The sequence below is a fragment of the Phascolarctos cinereus genome, unplaced genomic scaffold (assembly GCF_003287225.1).
Source record: "Phascolarctos cinereus isolate Bilbo 61053 unplaced genomic scaffold, phaCin_HiC Scaffold_4;HRSCAF=312, whole genome shotgun sequence".
NCBI classification, from domain to species: Eukaryota; Metazoa; Chordata; class Mammalia; order Diprotodontia; family Phascolarctidae; genus Phascolarctos; species Phascolarctos cinereus.
This window is the reverse complement of record NW_027555847.1, coordinates 251,157,456-251,177,752: the sequence shown is the minus strand read 5'-3', so window position 1 is coordinate 251,177,752 and position 20,297 is coordinate 251,157,456. Positions and strand designations below refer to the sequence as shown.

The following is a 20,297-nucleotide window of genomic DNA, read 5'->3' as shown; positions in this document are numbered from 1 at the left end:
GCTCCAGCCAGCAGATCAAGCAAGCACACACGGCTGTGTTGCCTTCACCAGACGTACTTATTTCCCCAACGTGTGCATTGTGCTCCCAGCACCTGGCACAGAGCACACATATAAAAAATTTCTCTTGAACTTAATTAAGTGGGCTTAGTTTAGTAGGAGTGAAGATTAGATTTAAGACATTCTTTTATAGAAGAATATTCAAGAGCTCCTTTTACTTTACCAAAACCCTAAGGAGGATTTATTTATTATACCCTGAGTACTCTTTAAAACTAAATCATCACTTTCAGAGATGAAAATCAAAGGAACTATTACAATCTGAGTCACTATGGGACAGGGGAAACATGACAGAGAACTAACTGGCTTAGAGACAAGAAACAGAATATGGGCAAATAGGTACTCCTCTGGGTAAAAATATATAAAGTTAGAATCACCAGGGAACAATGAGGATGGAATAAATGCACTGAGTGTTTGGAGAATAAACTTTTCTGAGAGTAAAACGTCAAGGTAGGTGATAGGGATAAACTACTGAGAGATCTTTTGATGTGAGGGAACAGAAAAGCAGCAAATGAGTTTCAACACAGCTAAGTATAAATTACATATTTAAGGAAAGAAATAATGTGAGTATTCTTACAGGATGATGAACTCCAAGCTATCATATGCCCTCAGACAAGGACCCAAGTCTTTCAGGGATTCCTCATTCCTCACCTACAGAATAAGATCCAAATACCTTTACCTAGCATTCAAGATCCTTCAAAATCTGGCACATCATCCACCTAATTGGTACTCCATTAAATAAATGAAATTGCTTTTCCTGCCAACATGACTTATTCATTATTTATTGGACACTGTGTACACCACCACCTCATCTTTGATCATGTAGTCTTCCCTAGCCCCATCAGAAACACTCTTCCTGATCACCTAAGTCTTGCCTTTTTTCCCCTCCTAGCCCAGCTGCAGTGCCACCTCTTTCTGAAGCATTCCTTGACTGCCCTTTCCCTTGGAAATTATTCTCTTCTCTGAGTTCCTGTAGCATTTGTAGTGTAGAGCAGGAATCTTAAATAAGGCAGGAGCTTATCTGCAACCCCAAAATAAGTCATATTATATAGTTCTTTATCGCTTTTGTTCCATTTCTTTTTCCTATATATAGACATCCTACATCTCCATTAACCAAATTGTGAGAACCTGAAGGGCATAAAATTTACACAGTGCCCTGAAGAAGTAGGTACTTGTCAATGTTTGCTGCTGGTAATGACAGTGACTTGTGGTTTGTTACCTCCTTCAAGCAATAAAATGGTCCGATGTGCTGATGGCACGCAAAAAACCAACAAAATAAACACTGCATCATCTAGAAGTGTACTGAAAACTAAGCAGCTAACATCAGCCTACCCTTTTAGAAAATGATGGTGCAAAGCTATTTAGAAAACGGACACTTCTTGTTACTGCCCCTCAAGTGTAAGATAACTGACACGTGTTAAGTGCAAAGGAGGAAAACTAGTGCAGGCAACAAGTTAGGGTTCTTACGTCTGCAAAGCTGAAGACTTGGAGAAAATGGGACTGAAGTTTATAAAATTGCTAAATGTACAAACAGAGTGAATAGATTTACTCCTCAAATTCTAGAATATAAATACAAGAGAATATGCCCTGAAGCAATGAAAAACTTGAATCATAATTTTCAAACTGAAAGGGAGAGATCATTTAGTTCCAGATCACTCAGTTCAGCTCTCTTATTTTACAGGGAAGGTCATGAAGTGATTTGAACAAGGTCACATTGATTAATTAGTGGCACGGCTGGGACTAAGTTCCCAGTGTCCTGATTCCCAGGCCTGAGGACTTTCACTATGCCATGAAAGAAATATACACTAAGAAGAACATTTATTCAACTCATTACCCCAAAGAATTTGTTCAGGCTGAGAATAAAAATAAACATATTTTAAAGGCTTAGATATGATCACAATCTTCCACATGTGCTTCTATGCCTCTTTCACAAAGTATTAGGATGGACGGACAATGGCTCTGAAATTTTTTGCTTATATACTCTTTGCTATTTAAATGACTATTATTTAAAAAACAAACAGGTGTTAAAGAATGAACCCTCAATTGTCACTTTGTGACACTGTATTTTTTTCTTTTTATAAATAAAGCAATGACGATGCTGAAAATCTGTTAAAGTGATACAAGTATACAAAGAGACTAATTGCTAAAGGAGATAAAAATAAATCAGTTACTTAGCACTGAAATGCTAAGGCAATGAAAAAGAAATAAAATTTTCAAGAGTTCTCTAATGAGTATCTCAGACTGTGCATGTAAGACCTCTGGAGTGAGAGTTAAAATGTAATCCATTTAATCTTGTGGTAGCAGCTAGGTGGCACAGTGGAGTCAGGAGACCCAAGTTCAAATCCAACCTCAGACATTTATAAACAGTGTGACCTTGGGAAAAATCACTTAATCTCTGTCTGTCACAGTTTCTTCATAGGTCCCATCGGAATAAAAATAACAACACCTATTTCTCAGTGTTGCTGTGAGGACCAAATAAGAAAATGATTATGAAGCCATTAGCATAGTGCCTGGCACACAGTAGACACTATATAAATGTTAGCTATCATCATCATCAATCATCATTATCTGAGCCTGGTCTAATGTATATCATCTATATCCCAAAGTTCATGAAACTCAAGAGGAAATGCTTAAGTATCCATTCCCCTGACTAATTTTAGCCTGGAATGAATGAGCATAATAAGAACACAAACATATATGATCTTACCTAATGATTTCAGCATATTCTTTATCTTTTCCTTTACTGTCCCTCCATTTCCTGAACATAACTGAAGCATCCACGTTGGCTGGAGAGAAAGTGTTGGGCTCATTAAGCAGTGAGATTACACTCAACAAGATAGTCCTAGAAATATGAAAGAATGATCAGTCATGTAACTATTCATAAAATTAATGTTGAAATTTGACAAGTGTTAAAATCAAGGAAAATATGATTAAATCTTTTTTTTCCCCACCTACAAAGGATGATCTGGCATAATTTGATTTGGGGCTGTGATTGAAATAGGAAGAATTCCAGACCTTAGAAATTCAGTTAAATACTTTACATCCAATGTAAAAGTTAACTTGCCAAAAATAAATTAACCCATCGGAACAGATCACTTTCCCATCCCACCTCCCAAACTGGCAGACAGAGAAAAAGTAAGTAGTAACAATGAATCTTCAGCGTGAAGATGGAAGTCAAGATTTGTGTTCTAGGGGCAGCTAGGTGGCACAGTAGATAGAACTCTGGCCTTGGAGTCAGGAGGACCCGAATTCAAATCCAGCCTCAGACACTTGACAACTACTAGCTGTGTGACCCTGGGCAAGTCACTTAACCCCAATTGCCTCACCAAAAAGCAAAAAAAAAAAGAGAGAGAGAGATTTGTGTTCTAGCTATAGTTTGTGTTATTAATATTTATACAATCTACTGCTCAACACTGAGGAGGCAAGTAAGTCTTTCATTTTGTAAAAACCAGGAAAAAAAAAAACAAAAACAATAGGTTTGGAAAGAAGAACAGAATCAAATACTTTGTATAAGAAAATGCAAAAAACTTCTTTCACTGGGTGAAGTGATTGAAATTCTGAAGGTCAGGAAGAAAGTGGGAAGAAGAGCATGAGAAACAAAGAGTGATATTGAGAAGAAAGGTCCAGAGGAGTCAGAACACAGTCTTATTAACTGAGATTAGCTGCTGCTACTATACAATTTACTCCAAACATCCCAAATCCATTATCTATTAGCTTCAACTTCTCACTCTAGAAAGCCTTTTCAAGAAGCAGCAAATATTAAACAGACCTGCCTTTGATGTTAATAGAAAAAAAATATATTGTTAAAAAGAATGGGAATAATAAGAGAAAGAAGGAAAAGGCAAGAACAATAAAGCACACACTGGTCTCTCCCTCAACAAAGAGGACTGACTAAACCAGGACCATCTTTAAAGTCTTAAATTCTGTAAGTGACAAGGAAATAGCAATCTTCAGGAATAGGGCCACTTCTAAGGATCAGAATCTAAGCTAAGCCCTCTCTGGTTACATAAGAAATCTAACACCATGATGAAAAGACAGAGCATCAGCTGCAAGATGGTCCCCTAATATTTCCTGGGTTGCAAGCTGTCTGCATATGGATAAAGAAAAAAGTCTAAATTGTAATGTAGGAGGCCTGATGGTGGAAAACGAATAACAAATTTGTTTGTCTGAGGTGTTTAACCAGATTGGTAAAAGTAAACAAAAGTAGCTCCACTTGCTTTTACTTGCCTACTATTCAAAAAAGGGCAACAAAGCTCATGAGGGCTGTGGACTAATGCATGATCACTCATTTGAAAGATAAAATAAAAAGAAACATTCAAGATCACTCATGAGAGTAAAGAATGGGAAAAGAAATGATCAGGAAAATGATTTTTTAGAACTTAGAAAAACAAAAATTCAATCTGAAGAGAAAGCATGGTTTCGATTGTAATATTAACTAACCTTTAATGAAATTATACACCTGATCAGTGCCATACCAAAGCACCAAAAAATTATTTCATAGAGCTAGAAAAAAATAGTAAGATTCATCTTGAAAAACAAAAGGTGCACAATATCAAAGGAACTAATAAAAAGAAGTGCTAGGGAAGGTAACCTAGCTATACCAATCTTAAATTATATTATAAAGCAGCAATCATCAAAACTGCTTGGTCCTGTCTAAGAAACAGAGTAGCGGATGAGTGGAATAGGTTAGGTATACAAGACACAGTAGTCAAAACTACAGTAACCTATTGTTTGATAAACCAAAGACCCCAGCTTCTAGGATAAGAACTCACTATTCGACAAAAACCACTGGGAAAACTGGAAAAGAGTACGGCAGAAACTAGGCATAGACCAAAATCTTACACCATATACCAAAATAAAGTCAAAATGGGTACACAATTTAGACATAAAGACTGATACACAAGCAAACTGGGAGAACAAGGAATACTTTACCTGTCAAATTTATGGAGAACAGAAGAATTTATGACCAAACAAGAAATAGAGAACATTATAAAATGCAAAACGGATAACTTTGATTACATTAAATTGAAAAGGTTTTGTACAAACAAAGCCAATACAACCAAGATTAGGAAGGAAGCAGAAAACGGGAAAAGAATTTTTACCACCAGTGTCTCTGATAAGGGCCTCATTTCTAAAATATATAGATAACTGAGTCAAATTTATTAGAATGCAAGTCATTCCCCAACTGATAAATGGTCAAAGGATATGAGTAGGCAGTTTTCAGAGGAAGAAACTAATCTATAGTCATATGAAGAAATGCTCTAAATCAATATTGATTAGAGGTGCAAATCAAAAACAACTCTGAGGTACCACATCACACCCATTAGACTGGCTAACGTGACAAAATAGGACAATGATAAATGCTGGAGAAGATATAGAAAAATTGGAACATTAATGCATTTGTTGGTAGAGTTGTGAACTGATTCAACCACTCTGGAGAGCAATTTGGAACTATGCCCAAAGGGCTATACAATTGTGCATACCCTTTGACCCAGCAATAGCACTTCCAGGGCTATATCCCAAAGAGATCATAAAAATGGGAAAGGGCCCACATGTACAAAAATATTTATAGCAGCTCTTTTTGTCGTGGCCAAGAATTAGAAATTAAGGGGATGGCTGAACAAGTTGTGGTATATGAATGTACTGGAATACTATTGTGCTATAAGAATAATAATAAGCAGGCAGGCTTCAGAAAATCCTGGAAAGACTTGCATGGTCTAATGCTGAGTGAAGAGAGTAGAACCAGGAGAACATTGTACACAGTAACAGCAATGTTATACGATGACTAACTGATAGACTAAGCTCTTCTCAGCAATGCAAGGATCTAAGACATCTCCAAAAGTCTCATGGAAAATGCTATCCCCATCCAGAAAAGAACTATGGAGTTTGAATGCAGATTGAAGCATGCTATTTGCTTTTTTTTCCTTCCATTTTGTTTTGTTTCTTCTTTCTTATGGTTCCGCCTATTGTTTCTAATTCTTCTTTACAGCATGACTAACGTGAAAATATGTTTAAAGGAATGTATATGTAGAGCCTACATCAGATTTCATGCCATCTTGTGAGACTAGAAGGGAGGGAAGGGGAGAAAATTTAAAACTCAAAAGCTTATGGAAGGGGCAGCTAGGTGGCATAGTGGATAGAGCTCCAGCCTTGGAGTCAGGAGGATCTGAGTTCAAATCTGGCTTCAGACACTTAACACTAGTTGTGTGACCCTGGGCAAGTCACTTAACCCCAACTGCCTCACCAAAAAAAAAGGGTGGGAAGGGTTCCAAAAAAAAAAAAAGAAAAGCTTATGGAAGTGAATGTTAAAAACTAAAAATAAATTAATTTAAAAAAAGAAGTTATACACCTGATTGAGGAAGATATATGTTCAACAACAAGAAAGATAATGGGTTTCCATCTGAGCTCCTATATACCAGTTATATGACCACTAATGACCACTAAAAAGTCTAACTCCTCTGAGCTTCTTTCTCTCATTCAATACAGGGTGAAAATATTTCTACTACACATCTCAGAGGGTTGTTGCAGGAAAGGATTTTGTAAATCTTAATGTAATATTTTTTTTTAAAAGTGAGCTATTATGCTGATATTATAAGTGAGTAATCATCTAATGAACCCCCTTCATTTCAACATCAAGCTATTCCTAAGTGTGAGGAAACTCATTCCCAGCCACTGAAGGGAGAAAAATCTAGTCCAATGGCCAATAAGAAAATACAGTAAAATTATATTTATCTTACTAACAATATATCAACAAATTGGCTTAACATTTATCTACTTGTGAACTACTTTTAGATTGGCTCACATCAGAACCAGAGACAACTTGGCAGCTAATAAATTATATATATATACTTGATTATCAGCTCAATGAAGGCAAAGACCATATTTTAAGTCTTTGCTATGCCTTCTGTACAGCATGTTATATGGTGTAAAACTGTTTCACAAATATTTGTTGAAACTAAATGAAGCAAAGAGGAAGCCCCTTTCAGATCCCTTAAGATTTCAAATTCATTGGTCACTTGTGCTGGCTTTACCTTACACTTTAACATGAGGAAACTGAGGACTGCTTGGGATACTTTGAATACAAAGGTAACAGTTAGATGAAAGGGATCTGAGGTGAAGAATAAAATCACAGTAGATTGAGGACCTCCACATCCAACAGAAGAATAATGTCTGGAAACTCCTCAGGGATGATTATGGTCACCTTAAATGGGAAATCCCAAGATAGCACTGTTGCAACCACAACTTAAATTGAGAAAGATTTTAGTCTTTGGAAAGATAAAGCAGTTCATGGAGTTTTTCGGAGAAGATAGAAATAGGAATTGGACTTATTATTTAACTGAGATTTAATTTAATCCCTCAATCCTAGTAAGGAAACTCCCTCTACCAACATAGGTCATGTCTTCTCGGCAACTTACAGAGTGACTTCCCAGGACCAAAATGAGTAAAAGTTAAGACTTGAACCCCAACCAGCTTTCTATATACACTACACAGTTTCTTGTCCAGAGAAGAAAAGGAGCTTTAGGAGAACTGATCCCAAAGACCAATCAATAACTGCCAAACCTTATTAATCCTACCCTCCACCGTATTAAAATCACAGCTGTAGTTCAGACTTTCATCAAGTCTTCCCCTAGACTGCTGCAACCTCCTAAACTGTTTTCCTGCCTCAGGTTTCCCCGATTTCCAATCCATCCTTCGAACAGCTACCAAAGTAACATTCTTAAAGTACAGCAGTAACCAAGTCATTTGCCTGCTCAAGAAACTCCAGTGATTCCCTACTATCTCTTGTTTTTGTTGTTCAGTCATGTCTGTGAGAGGTGAACTCAGAAGTGAAGCCTCCTCAAGGTCAATAATTTTTGATTATTATTTTCAAAATTCTCCCCCACTCAGACCCTGTTTTTAAGCATGTAACAGAAAGAATAAGCCCTGCCCCACCCCCAACCTGAGCCTTTGCTCTTGGCTTCCCGCCTCTTTCCTTGTCTTTGAATTTGGGGCCTGGAATGTAAGCACCACCTCCCAGTTAAAGGGATAGGAAGAAACTCTTGAGCTTAGAATGTAAGCCCCACCTCCCAGTTAGAATGTAAGCCCACCCCCAGTTAAGGGGATAAGGAATACTGGTGGGTGGAGACTTGTTTGGTAGTGGAGACTTTGCATGGTCGGTGATTTGCTTTTATAAGGCAGCCCCTGGTAGGCGGTCTCTCACTCTCTCTCTCCACGTGTATGGAAGGAGTAGACAGCTATCCTGAGAGATTGTAATAAAGGTAACCTTTACTTTCCACCTTGAGAAGTCTCAGTTTAATTTGGGTGAGGGTCACTGTCACACACAGCTTTGGAAGTCCCACTGAGATTTTGCCCATCTGTGAGAGAGACTACCGTCTGGACCTTGGTGTGTCAGGGCACCCTCAGAGATTTCCCCGGCAACCCTCAGACCAGACTTAGGGAGCCTCCCTCCGTCTGGGAAGGTCTCGAAGAGAGACGCTCAAGGGGGAAAACAAAGGCAGGGCAGCTATAAGATTGTGTGAAGCCAGCCGGCTGTGGTGAATTGAGTGAAATAGAGTGAAGAATCAATCAGTCACGTGAGTTGCATTGCATACAGCCCGAAAAACTCCGGCTGTCAAATGTTCCCTTTATTGGTAGGTCCCTGACCTGGAGGTAAGGCGATGACCCTCAGCTAAATTAACTAACTGCTAAGTCTCTGACCCCGCCCGACTAAATTCCGGGGACACTGAGAGAACATTAGGGTAACTGTAAGGGGGGAGGGCAACCTCTTCTGTTAATCTTTGAGTAACTCACTGGGAGAGAAGAGCAACCTCTCTCAGCCAAATTCATTTGTGTAACTGCATATAGGTAAGAAAATTATGGGCAAACCGCAGTCTAAAGTAGTAAACCAGAAGCTGCCATTTGATATTTCGGAAGATAGTCTTTTAGGGAGTAGACTCCACGACTGGAACAAACTACCAAAACAAAAAGGGAAAGATAAAAAAAAATTTGATTAAATATGATGTGAGGACTCTGCAGCAATTTCTTGTATGTCTGTTTTGTGTTCCTGTTTGTGTCCATGGTGTGAATGAGAGTCAATAGAGGGTTTGAGAGTAAAAGGTTTGGAAACTTTTGGAATAAAAAAAAAATAATTTTTTTTTGTAAGACCAGTGAATTGTTCAGAATGCATAGTAAAGTTGTAAAAGCAGTCCAGGAAGAGAGAGGGAGGGCCCTATTCAATTATCTATAGAGGGTTACGTCCTGTTCAAATTGCTGAAGCCTGAGATTTTCAGGAGGGAGGTTCCATCTGATAAGCCTCTAAAAAGGAAGAGGGGACTTTTTTTTCTTAGTTCCCTTAAGGAAGTAGGAAAGAAAAGGAGGATATAGAGCAGGAATTGTCACCGCATGTCTTTTCAAGGGAATATATAAATTTGTGGAGGATATTTCCTTTTAAAGGGCCAAGAGTATTGAATTTAAAACAAAAATGTTTTTAACTGTTTGTTATTAATGATTATAAATTCGGATCTGATTGGATTTAAGTTTACTGTTAAAAAATGGTTGTTATGAGATGTGGCATTATTAGTTAATGTAATTGTTAAAAGTACTAAGAATAATAAGATTGATAATTTCTACTTGTGATAATCTGGAAATGCAACTGATGTTATCTGAAGTTTATTGTTTAAGTTATTACTATGTTTCTAAATTGTATTGTACTTCTAAAACTCTTAGATTGTAAAATTTGAGGGACCACTGTGAGGTAGAAATGGTGTTTTGGTAACTCTTGAATGGGTCTTTTAGTGATAAAGATGAGATAATTTGAAACTATTAAATACCTAGTGAGGTATATTTGATTATAAGACTATGATAGGAGATTTTCATTTAAAATCTTGACTATTATAAAAAAATATATATGGTGGTTTATAGTTTCAACATATTAATGATGAGATGAATTATTCTCTGGTCAAAGTGATTGGGAGTATTCATCTAAATTGATAATGGGTTATTTCAAAATTTATTACAATTTTGGGAATAATTTTATAATGTATGCCTTGTGATACAAACATATTTTATTGTAAAAAAACTTATTGATATGTATTTGGAATTAATGAGGTATTCTCTCATTAGGGCCTCAATTAGAAATTGGAAAAAAAATTTTTTAAAAAGTGTGTGTGTATAGATGTGTATATATATATACATGTGTTTTTCAATCCAGGCCTTCTTTAGGCTAACCATTGGGTTTGTTGGGGGATGGGCCATGTGGGCCAGACTCTTAAGGCAGGGACTAGTGGGCCTGGGGGAAATCCAGGCTGCCAGCCACCAAATTCCTGATTGGGAGTGTCATTGAGGTTGAATCAGGATGTGGCCCTAGGATATTGGACCAGTAAAAAGACAATGATGGGCTAGCATAGATAATAAAGAAAAGCCAGTCTAGTGGGGTGGGAGTGGCCCCAGGAGACTGGACCTGGTGAAAGAATTCAGAAAGAAAGAAAGATCTTTATTGGGTCTGTTTTAAGTTTTTAATATACTGCTTACATATTTCTGAATGTGATGTAATCTAGTAAGCAATTGTGTTAGTTACGTTGTTGGAAGGGCAATTTATTTTATAACCCAGAATGTTAAATTAAGAATTGTGCCTTCAGAGAAGAGAGAAAAAGGAATGAATCGGGGCTGTTGGGACATTCTATATGGTCCTGTTTTGTAACATTTCCTTTTAAGTATTGTAATTTAAGAAATGAGAACTTCCAAGTTTTGTCTCTGTTTAAAGGGAAGTTTTAGCTGGGATTATCTGGCTTTCACTTATGAAGCTTAAAATTGTTAACTAAGCTATTTGGAGTTATTGTTTAAGCCAAGCACTGGTAAAAGTATTTTGTGTGTGTGAAGAGAAACTTGATAATTATGCAAAAACAAAAACAAAAAATCCTGATTTTGTAAAATCTCATAATTCTCACACGGACACCTTTTGACTAGAGAATTTAGGTAACTAGGAATTTTATGGTAATTAGAAAATTGTAAGCTGTTTTTGAGAAAGGGAGATACTATTACAAAAAAAATGTTTTGAAATCTTTGATACTCTTCTTAGAGAGCCTACTAAATTTCTATTTGCAAGAAAATTATGTCCAAACCTACTATGAACTATAGTTTCATTCCTGGGTTTGTTGTATTCTTGGACTGGACTTAACTGGGTGCTTTTACAGAAACAGTCTCAATGGGAGCAGTGTCAGATCTAAAGCTAGTGATTAATACTAAAGCATCTAAATTTCTGTAATAAACTGTAAGTAGGAAAGATCTTACTGTTTTGATCTGAATTCATTCCATGGCCTAGAAAGAGCTAAAATTACTATTTGAACTTATATGTACAAGATTCGAGTCCTGAAAGTGTCTCATTCTTTCAGATTAAGGATGGATAGATAAGCTTGAGAAACAGAAAGGCAAATCTATTTAGAGTAGCAACCTATGATCTTAACGGAAATTTGATTTTATTTTGGATGTTATTAGGAACCATAACGTGTAGGAAGTTATGCAAGCTACTTAGAACTCACTTTGGAGATGTTCCCTATGTGAGACTATAGTCACACCTGAAACTCTGATGAGGGGAATCTGCTATCTAAGACCTTGGAATCTGTTAATGAAGTATTATTTTGAGTCTAACTCCAGGTATGGTTAACAAAGAACTGATTGTGCTACTGACCCATGACGTCAGCAACCTGCAAAGAGGTTTGTGAGCTGCACCTAAGAGCTGTAAGAAGGTGTCCTCATGGGAAGGTCGGAAGAACGACTTTTCTGCATGGCTGAGGTAGAATTCTCCTGACTCAATTTCCCCACTTTGACACCTGGAAGACTTTAAACCTGGCTCAATGCAGTTGGTTATTATATAACTTCTGCCTGGAGTTGACACGAATCTAGGGAAGCATTGTTCCCTTTAGTTATGTTCTTTCGTGGCAAATTCCTATATTCGTAAGTTTGTAAGCATAAATATCAAATCTATTAAGCAATAGATTGATGCGGGAACATCTGAGGTTATTAGAGTAAGATACAAAAGATTGAGTTATTTGGCCTAGAATTTCAGAATTAAGCATATTCCTGTATAAGTCAGGATCCTTTAATTTCTCATAATGGTTATGATGAGGTCTGGAGGTTTGGGGGTGCTGGGACTCCAAGGTCACGGCACAAGGGTTCCTCCTGAAGAAATTCAGCCCAGGTCTTTTCAGCCAGGGGGGAAGTTTGTTAGAAATAAACAAATAGGCCAGGTGATGCCCATAAGGAAAAGCGGGGCATCAGAAAGTCTCTGGATCTTACATACACTAAAGTAACTGTGACCAGAGGAGGGGCTGAGAAAGGGGTCTAGGAGAGAATTCTGATTGGAATGTCTGAGAGACTGAATAGACAATGGGAATATATAATGAGGGGAGAAGTTTGAAAGACATCTGAATAAGATCAAAAAGTGAGGCCAGGGCTTTCAAAAGAAGATGGAAGGCTGGGGCGAGGGACAGGGGTCGATTTGGACCTTTACCCCATCATTAGGGGATAATTAGGCCAGAGACTGTGGATCGAGGATATTATTCTGTTAAGTTAATACTTAATGTTAAAGTTATCTCAGTTTGTTACAATTGATGTTAAAAGAGAAATAGCTTATGGCTTATCTTGTAAATGCCTTGAAAGAAGCATCTATTTTAATTAAGGACTATTTATTTGTACATGACTAGAAGTTGGGATTGTTTTGTTATTTGACATGTACTGGTTTTAAATTAACTACTATGTGTTGGAATGTTATTAATTCCTTAGTGGAATCTCATCCTCCTGATGGGGAATATGAATACGAATGAATAAAGGTATAGAACTAGAAGTAATGCACAGTGCAGGACTAGGTTCTGATTTTTTTTTTTAAATTGAGCATCCTGAAACATGACAATTGGACAAGTTCCAATTTTGATCTGGCAATGATAAGAGACATAGGGGTTGAGTTAATTTTCATTATTTGCCCTGGTTAATTGGCAAAGTAATTTAAAACTGTGTTGAGATCAATCTTGTAGGAGAGTGGATACAAGAAGGAGAATCCCTGCAGGAGGGAAGTGAGAGTCTGCTGGACACTGCTTGAACAGCATTTAGACAAGAAGACTTCATCAGATGATGCCCAGAGTGTCAGCGGTATGAGAAGAGACTTCTGAAGCTTTAAATGGCCAGTTTATCATTATTTTGGGGCCTCTGTATCAGTAAGGTGTAATATTTGTGAGGAGGCTTCAAATTGTAAGAAATGAGAAGGGGAAATTATGAGACATGAATTCTCAGAAGTGAAGCCTCCTCAAGGTCAATAATTTTTGATTATTATTTTCAAAATCCTCCCCCACTCAGACCCTGTTTTTAAGCCCTGCCCCACCCCCAACCTGAGCCTTTGCTCTTGGCTTCCCGCCTCTTTCCTTGTCTTTGAATTTGGGGCCTGGAATGTAAGCCCACCCCAAGTTAAGGGGGTAAGGGATAGTGGTGGGTGGAGACTTGTTTGGTAGTGGGTGGAGACTTTGCATGGTGGGTGGAGATTTGCTTTTATAAGGCGGCCCCTGGTAGGCTGTCTCTGTCTCTGTCTCTCTCCCCGTGTATCAAAGGAGCAGACAGCCATCTTGCGAGATTGTAATAAAGGTAAACCTTTGCTTTCCACCTTGAGAAGTCTCTGAGTTTAATTTGGGTTAGGGTCGCTGTCACACACATGTCCAACTCTTCATGACCCCATTTGGGGTTTTCTTGGCAAAGATAAAGGCATGTTTGCCATTTCCTTCTCAAGTTCATTTTAAAGATGAGGAAACTGAAGTAAACAGAGTTAAGTGATTTGCAAGCGTCTGAGGCTGAATTTGAACTCAAGATTGTCCTGATTTCAGGCCTGGTGCTCTATCCACTGTGCTGCCCACGCTATTATCTCTAAGATTAAATATATACTCCTCTGACATTTAAAGTCCCTCACAACTGAATTTAATCTATTTCTTTAGGTTTATAATACACTTATTCCCCTTCACATACTCTACGGTTCTGCAAAAAATAGCATTCAATTCAACTGCCTGTGTTCCTGCCTTTGCCCAGACTGTCCCTCTGGAAGGTACACCTTCCTCACCTTCACTTCTTAGAATCCCCAGTTTCCTTCAAGGCTCAGCTTAAACACCACTTTGTACATGAAACTTATGCTGATTCTCCTACCTACCAGTGCCTACCTCCCAAACATTATCTTGTATCTACTTTGTATATACTTAAGTACATGTATGTTGCCTTCCATAATATAAGCTGCTTGAGGACCACTTTACTTTTGACTTTGCATAACTAATACCTAAGGCCAGAGGCCCAGGAAAGTAGAAATTTAAGGCAGAGCACAATCTGGCAGAGTCTTAGACATACCATAACATCAGTATACTAGTTAGAAATAGTTTCAACCTGAAGTTGAGGGGTAAAGACCTATAGACTAGAGTGCAATCCTGAAACTATGAAAAGATAAGTATGGTACTACAGTCATCCAAAATATCAGGCTTCAAAGAAAAACAAGGTTACCTGAGGGAATAAAATGGGAAATGTCAGAAGTTATTGAATAAGTTTCAAGTTAAGAGTGATGCCTTGCACAAAAGGGGGGTGGGGAGGGAGGGGTCTTGTAATTTCACCAATGTAGGAAATTCTTGGTATAGAAACTCCCTCCCCACTAAAGTAACTACAATTATCTTTTATCTTGTAATCTTAGAGTTGCTTGGGGTCATTTAGAGGTAAAGTTTCTTGCTTTCCAACCAGTCAGAGAATCATCTAAATCAATTCAATTCAACAAACATTTATTAAATGCCTACTATGTGCCAGGCAATGTGCTAAGCACAGGAGATACTTTAAAAAAAAAGTTTCTGCCCTCAAGGAGCTTACAATCTAATCAGAGAGACAAGATGCAAACAAATATAGACAAAGCAAACTGGTTGGTGTCTTCCATTCTCAAAGAAGACCTAAATAACACCACTATGTTGGAGTCAAGGTACAGTATGTCAGACTATATGAAGAGACCAATATGAGCTCAGAATCCTTTTACCACGGGTTGGGCACAAATAGTCCATATGAATATTTGGAGTGGCAATATAAATAAATAATTGGAGAAGGGAAAGCGCTGGAATTAATTAAGAGCCTTGGAAAGGCTTCCTGTAGAAGGGATTTTAGTTGGGACTTAAAGGAAGCCAGAGAGGTCAGTGGTGAGAATGGAAGAGGGAGAGCATTCTAGGCATGGTAGAAAAGCAGAGAAAACACCCAGATCTGGGAGATGGAATGTCTTATTCCTGGAAGAGCCAGGAGGCCTGTGTCATCGGATCAAGAGTATATATCAGAGAGTAAAATTTTAGAAGACCAGAAAAGTCGACAGGGGATAGAGTTAAGGAATGACATACAGAGCATTTTATATTTGCTCCTGAAAGCAATAGGATTCCATTGGAGTTTATTGAGCAGGAGGATAACATGATTAGACTTGTATAGGAAAAATACTTTAAAGACTGAACAGAGAACTGATCAGAGTGGAAAGACTTGAAGCAGACAGACCCATAAAAAGGCTATCACAGTAATCAAGCCATCACCTGATGTGGTACCCACACCAGAGTGGTACCAGTGTCACAGGAGAGAATGAGGCATATTTGAAAGATGTTGCAAAGGTGAAATCGACAGGCTTTGGCAATAGTTTGGATAGGGGGATGGGAGAAAATGAGGATTCCAGGATGATTCCTAGGTAGCAAGCCCGAGGGACTGGGAGGATGGTGTTGCCCACAGCAATAGGGAAGAAGGAGGAGGGAAGGGTTTGGGGGAAAAGATAATGAGTTCTGTTTTGGATATATTCCATTTAAGATGCCTACTGGACATAAACTTCAAGTTCTCTGAAAGGCAAATGGAGATACAAATTTGAGGTCACCCAAGAGTTTAGCACAAGCTAGGTAGATCTGAGAATCATCAGCATAGAAATGGTAATTCCCTGGGAGTGGATGAGATTCTCCAAGTGAAGTTGTACAGAGAGAGAAGAGAAGAGAGCCCAGGACACCAAAATGTGCTTTCTCCTGATACATAAATATTTGAATGAATTATCCATTGTACTACTACAAAATCATGTATTTATAACATACTTATTTTTTATATAATTGGTACTCCCAATTCTTTTACAGCTTGACAAAATATTCCAAGTCCCTGAAAATGTTTGATTTCGTGTGTGTGTGTGTGTGTGTGTGTGTGTGTGTGTGTGTCTGTCTGTGTATACATGTGTATGTGTATGTATATACCTCCTGCAATTGAAATCATGGGAAGAGTGGTACCACAGGCAAATTAAAAGACAAAAGGACATAAATCCCTAGTATATTAAAAGAAAACTATACCCTGGATGGTAGCATTAAAAATTTACCTAAAGAAGTAACAACAGAGTCCAACCAAGGAAATTATGCATAGAAACTGCATTTTATCACCTCTGGCTCCAGCTGCATGACTCAATCTCCATACTACCACCTCTTCTAGTCCTGAGCAGGCCCAGAAGGGTAAGGGTAAGGTTCATTCTAAACATCTTTAAAATCTAAATTTTCAGTGAACCTTATATGAAATTTACTAAACTTCCCTCTGCCTTCAACTGGGTCTCCTCATCTCACCCAAGATGAATGTGTATCTGCCACTCACAGACCTATTTCTCAATGTTGATCAGTAAAAAAGCTTTAACCTGCTTTTTTTCTGACCAAGGCAGGTTCACATCTCCTTAGACAACCAGAAAGCCTGGCAGTCCTCCAATCCTGGGGGCTCACTTATATTAGTGATTCATTCAGTTTGAAAACCTAATTGGCTTTAGCCCTACTGCAATTCATATTCCCCTAACTCAATCAATACACCCGCCTCTCATTCTCCTCTAGTAACAGAGATTACAGGCATGTGCCATCATGACAAACGGAATTTTTAAAAAATTAATATACAAGTATAACTGCATATATAAATGTTTAAAACATTAAAATGTATTAACACAGTCCAACCAAGAATGCATAAAATGGAGTAAATAAAAAACAATTTAAATTATATTCATTAAATAAAACCTATTTATTACATGTGTTTTATAAAAATCTTAAAGTTAATCATGTCTGGTTATTTTTTTTTTGTTATGTTGTAGGTCATGCACTAACTCCAGGTGGTTTTTCTTTATGACCATTCTCAATTCTTGGTACAGGATCAGTTCTAAACTGCAGAAAATTAGTTAACCATGATGTTGACAACTACCACTAATTTCTCCAACACAGTAATAAAAAGAGATTTCTATGCATAGGAATGAAATTTTAATGAAAAACAAATCACACCAGTAAATCATAGTATTGTCTTTTATTTTTTACTTTAATAAAATTGTACACAGATATGTAGGTGAAAAGGTAGCAAAATATTAAATAAATGGTTTAATTTAAAAGTTAAATTTACCTACCCTGGTGACTTAGGGCATTTCTCTCAATTCAAATACTCAATCAAAATATTAAATAAATGGTTTAATTTAAAAGTTAAATTTACCTACCCTGGTGACTTAGGGCATTTCTCTCAATTCAAATACTCAATAGGAATTTAATCCAGTGCCCAACGCATTATTCTGTACCTTATCAGGAAACTAATGCACACGAAAACATAGAAGGCAGCTAGATAGCACAGTAGATAAGAGTGCCAGGCCAGGAATGGGGAAGACTCATCTTCCTGGCTGTGTGACCCTAGACAAGTCACTTAACCCCATTTTCCTCAGTTTCCCCATCTGTAAAATAAGCTGGAGAAGAAATGGCAAACCACTCCAATATCTTTGCCAAGAAAACTCTAAATGGGGTCATGAAGAGTCAGATATGACTGAAATGAATGAAAAAACAAATAAAAAAAACAATTCCTGCCATCTAGCTAAGATATAGTAGATGTACAATTTAAGAACAGTAGCAAAACAATCCTCCAAGTAAATGTCAATATTGCACAGCCTATTGGTCTGTGAGATGGGGGTATGATGATTTCAAAGGGTGAACACTGAATTAGGTCTTAAAATAAAGGCAGAAAGAAAAGAGGGAATTCCAGCAAAGGTACTCATGGGAGGGTTATAAGGAAACTCCAAAGAATGTAGTACAGTACTCTGTGCCCCTAAGGAGCTCCACAGATTGCTGAAGGAATGAAGCTCATTTAAAATCCTCTGATCAACTCCTTTACCAATATCTCATCAAAGATAATTCATAGCTACTGAAGTAACTTCCACAAAAAACATGATGGGAAACTAACCTAAGTACAGCAAAGCTCATTTGTTAAGAATTTCTTTAAGAATATCAGATTTAGAACTGGAAAGGAACTCAGAGGCTAACTATTTTACAAATGGGAAATGAAGGCCTGCACAGGCCTTTCACAAAATTACATGGATACCAAGGGCTAAGACTGGGATCCAAACCCGTATCATTACTTTTACCAATTATTGGAATTATATGAATACATGCCACATCATGTTGACAGTAATAAACTAATCAACACTTTGAGCAGGATTTTCAAGCTAACTGCATATTCACTAAACCATGTGGTCTATCTAGACCAACACTTTGCAACTAAATGTGTACCCAAAGGCCTCACTAGTGTTCAGCAAATTGGGCAAACTGCAACAAATATTATTACATGTACTTCATGAACCCACCCACATCACTCATTTTTCTGAGATGATCTAAGTATGCCCTTAGATACTAATTCTGTGACCCTGTGTGAATCACTAAGCCTGACTCTCTATACTTCAATTTCCTCATACGCAAAATTGGGTGAAGGGGAAAGGGGTTGTCTGTAATAGTCTCTAAGGTCCCTTCTTAGCTCTGAATCTACAATTTTATGATCTTTATCCCCTTCATTATTATCATGTACTTCCTTTCTACCACCTTTACTCCATCCTCAACCTATCAGTACAAATTAGCAAGTATAAAAAGAGAATAGTATAGCAAACTAAGAAATGCACAATTAGATTGGAAAAAAATTAGGAAGCCCTCATTTAAAATACACCTCAAGCTATAGCTGATATCATGAGGACAGAATGGAAAAAAAAAGTCCAAAAAGGTAACATGTTGCAACCAGGGAACATAAGGTCAAGAAAAAAGATCAGATTAGTAAAATAATCATCATTTTTAAAAAATGCTTACTGTGATGGTCAATATATGATTATAGAAAAAGTAAAGAGGAAGGAATACACTTATACAAGATGAGTGACTAGCCCACTGTCCAGGTTCTAAGGCTTGAGGCTGAGAGTCTCCTTGACTTCACTCTTCCAAACCATACCACATTCTACTGGTTTCATTACTTTTATCTTTCTTATATAGTACCAATTCAATTCAACATGAATTTATTAAGTACTATTAAGGCACAAGGCCCTATACTAGAGAGACATGCAAAAACAAAATGGAGGAGGTAATATTTGAGTTTGATAACTTATCAACAGAAAATATTTGCTTAAAATAACACCCAGAAAAGAGATAGTTAAATATAGTTTAAATTTTCAACTGACTAGGTTCCAAAACTAACATGAAAGAGGAAGCCTCCAAGTTTACCAATCTAAGGCAATGTTTTCAAATACGATCTGGGGAACCCTCAGGCTCTTCAAGATCCTTTCAGGAAGTCCAAGAATTCAATACCATTTTCAAAATAACACTAAGATGTTTTAATTTCTAATACTGCATATACATACATTTTTATATACAGATATATATATATATATATCTGTATATATACAGATATATATGTATGTATATGTATAGGTATGCACACCTATAAGCAAAAATTCTTTGTGATAATCAACAATTTTTAAGAATGCAAAGAGGTACTGAGGCCAAAAAGTTTGAGAACCTCTGATTTAGGATTATAGTTCTTCCTACCATATTAGCAGTAAATTCTTTGAGGCAAATGACTATTTTTCATCTTGTCTTTGTATCCTCAGCAACTAATACCTTGCACATAGTAGGTACCTAATAAATTCATATTGATTCAAACTGCTGCTATGGAAGAAAGATAAAAAAAACTGAGTATTATCTTGAGGAAATTCTGCATTTGGAGAAAGAAAGGCCTGGCTTATACTAATGGAAATCGCAAAAAATATTTTGAGGTTATTACAGAGTCTTTCAAACCTGCTAACAAATTCCTTTTGCAGAATACACTATTACCAAGAGCTCACTATATATTGACGATTTTAACTGAGGATCCCTGTAAAGTAAAATTCTTAGTGAACATGGGTATTCATCTTAACTTAGACTGCAACAATACCAACAAATGGGATGATT

The 20,297-nt window shown here is 37.2% G+C and overlaps 1 protein-coding gene across 1 annotated transcript in view; it reads right to left on the bottom strand.

Annotated features, from left to right (window-relative positions):
- The window catches only part of UBE2R2 (ubiquitin conjugating enzyme E2 R2), a 126,843-nt gene that overhangs the window by 3,734 nt on the left and 102,812 nt on the right, over positions 1-20,297 (bottom strand). Inside the window, exon 4 of the mRNA XM_020978895.2 lies at positions 2,762-2,896. Within this exon, the coding sequence (XP_020834554.1) occupies positions 2,762-2,896 (135 nt within the window). The remainder of the gene's footprint in view (positions 1-2,761; positions 2,897-20,297) is intronic.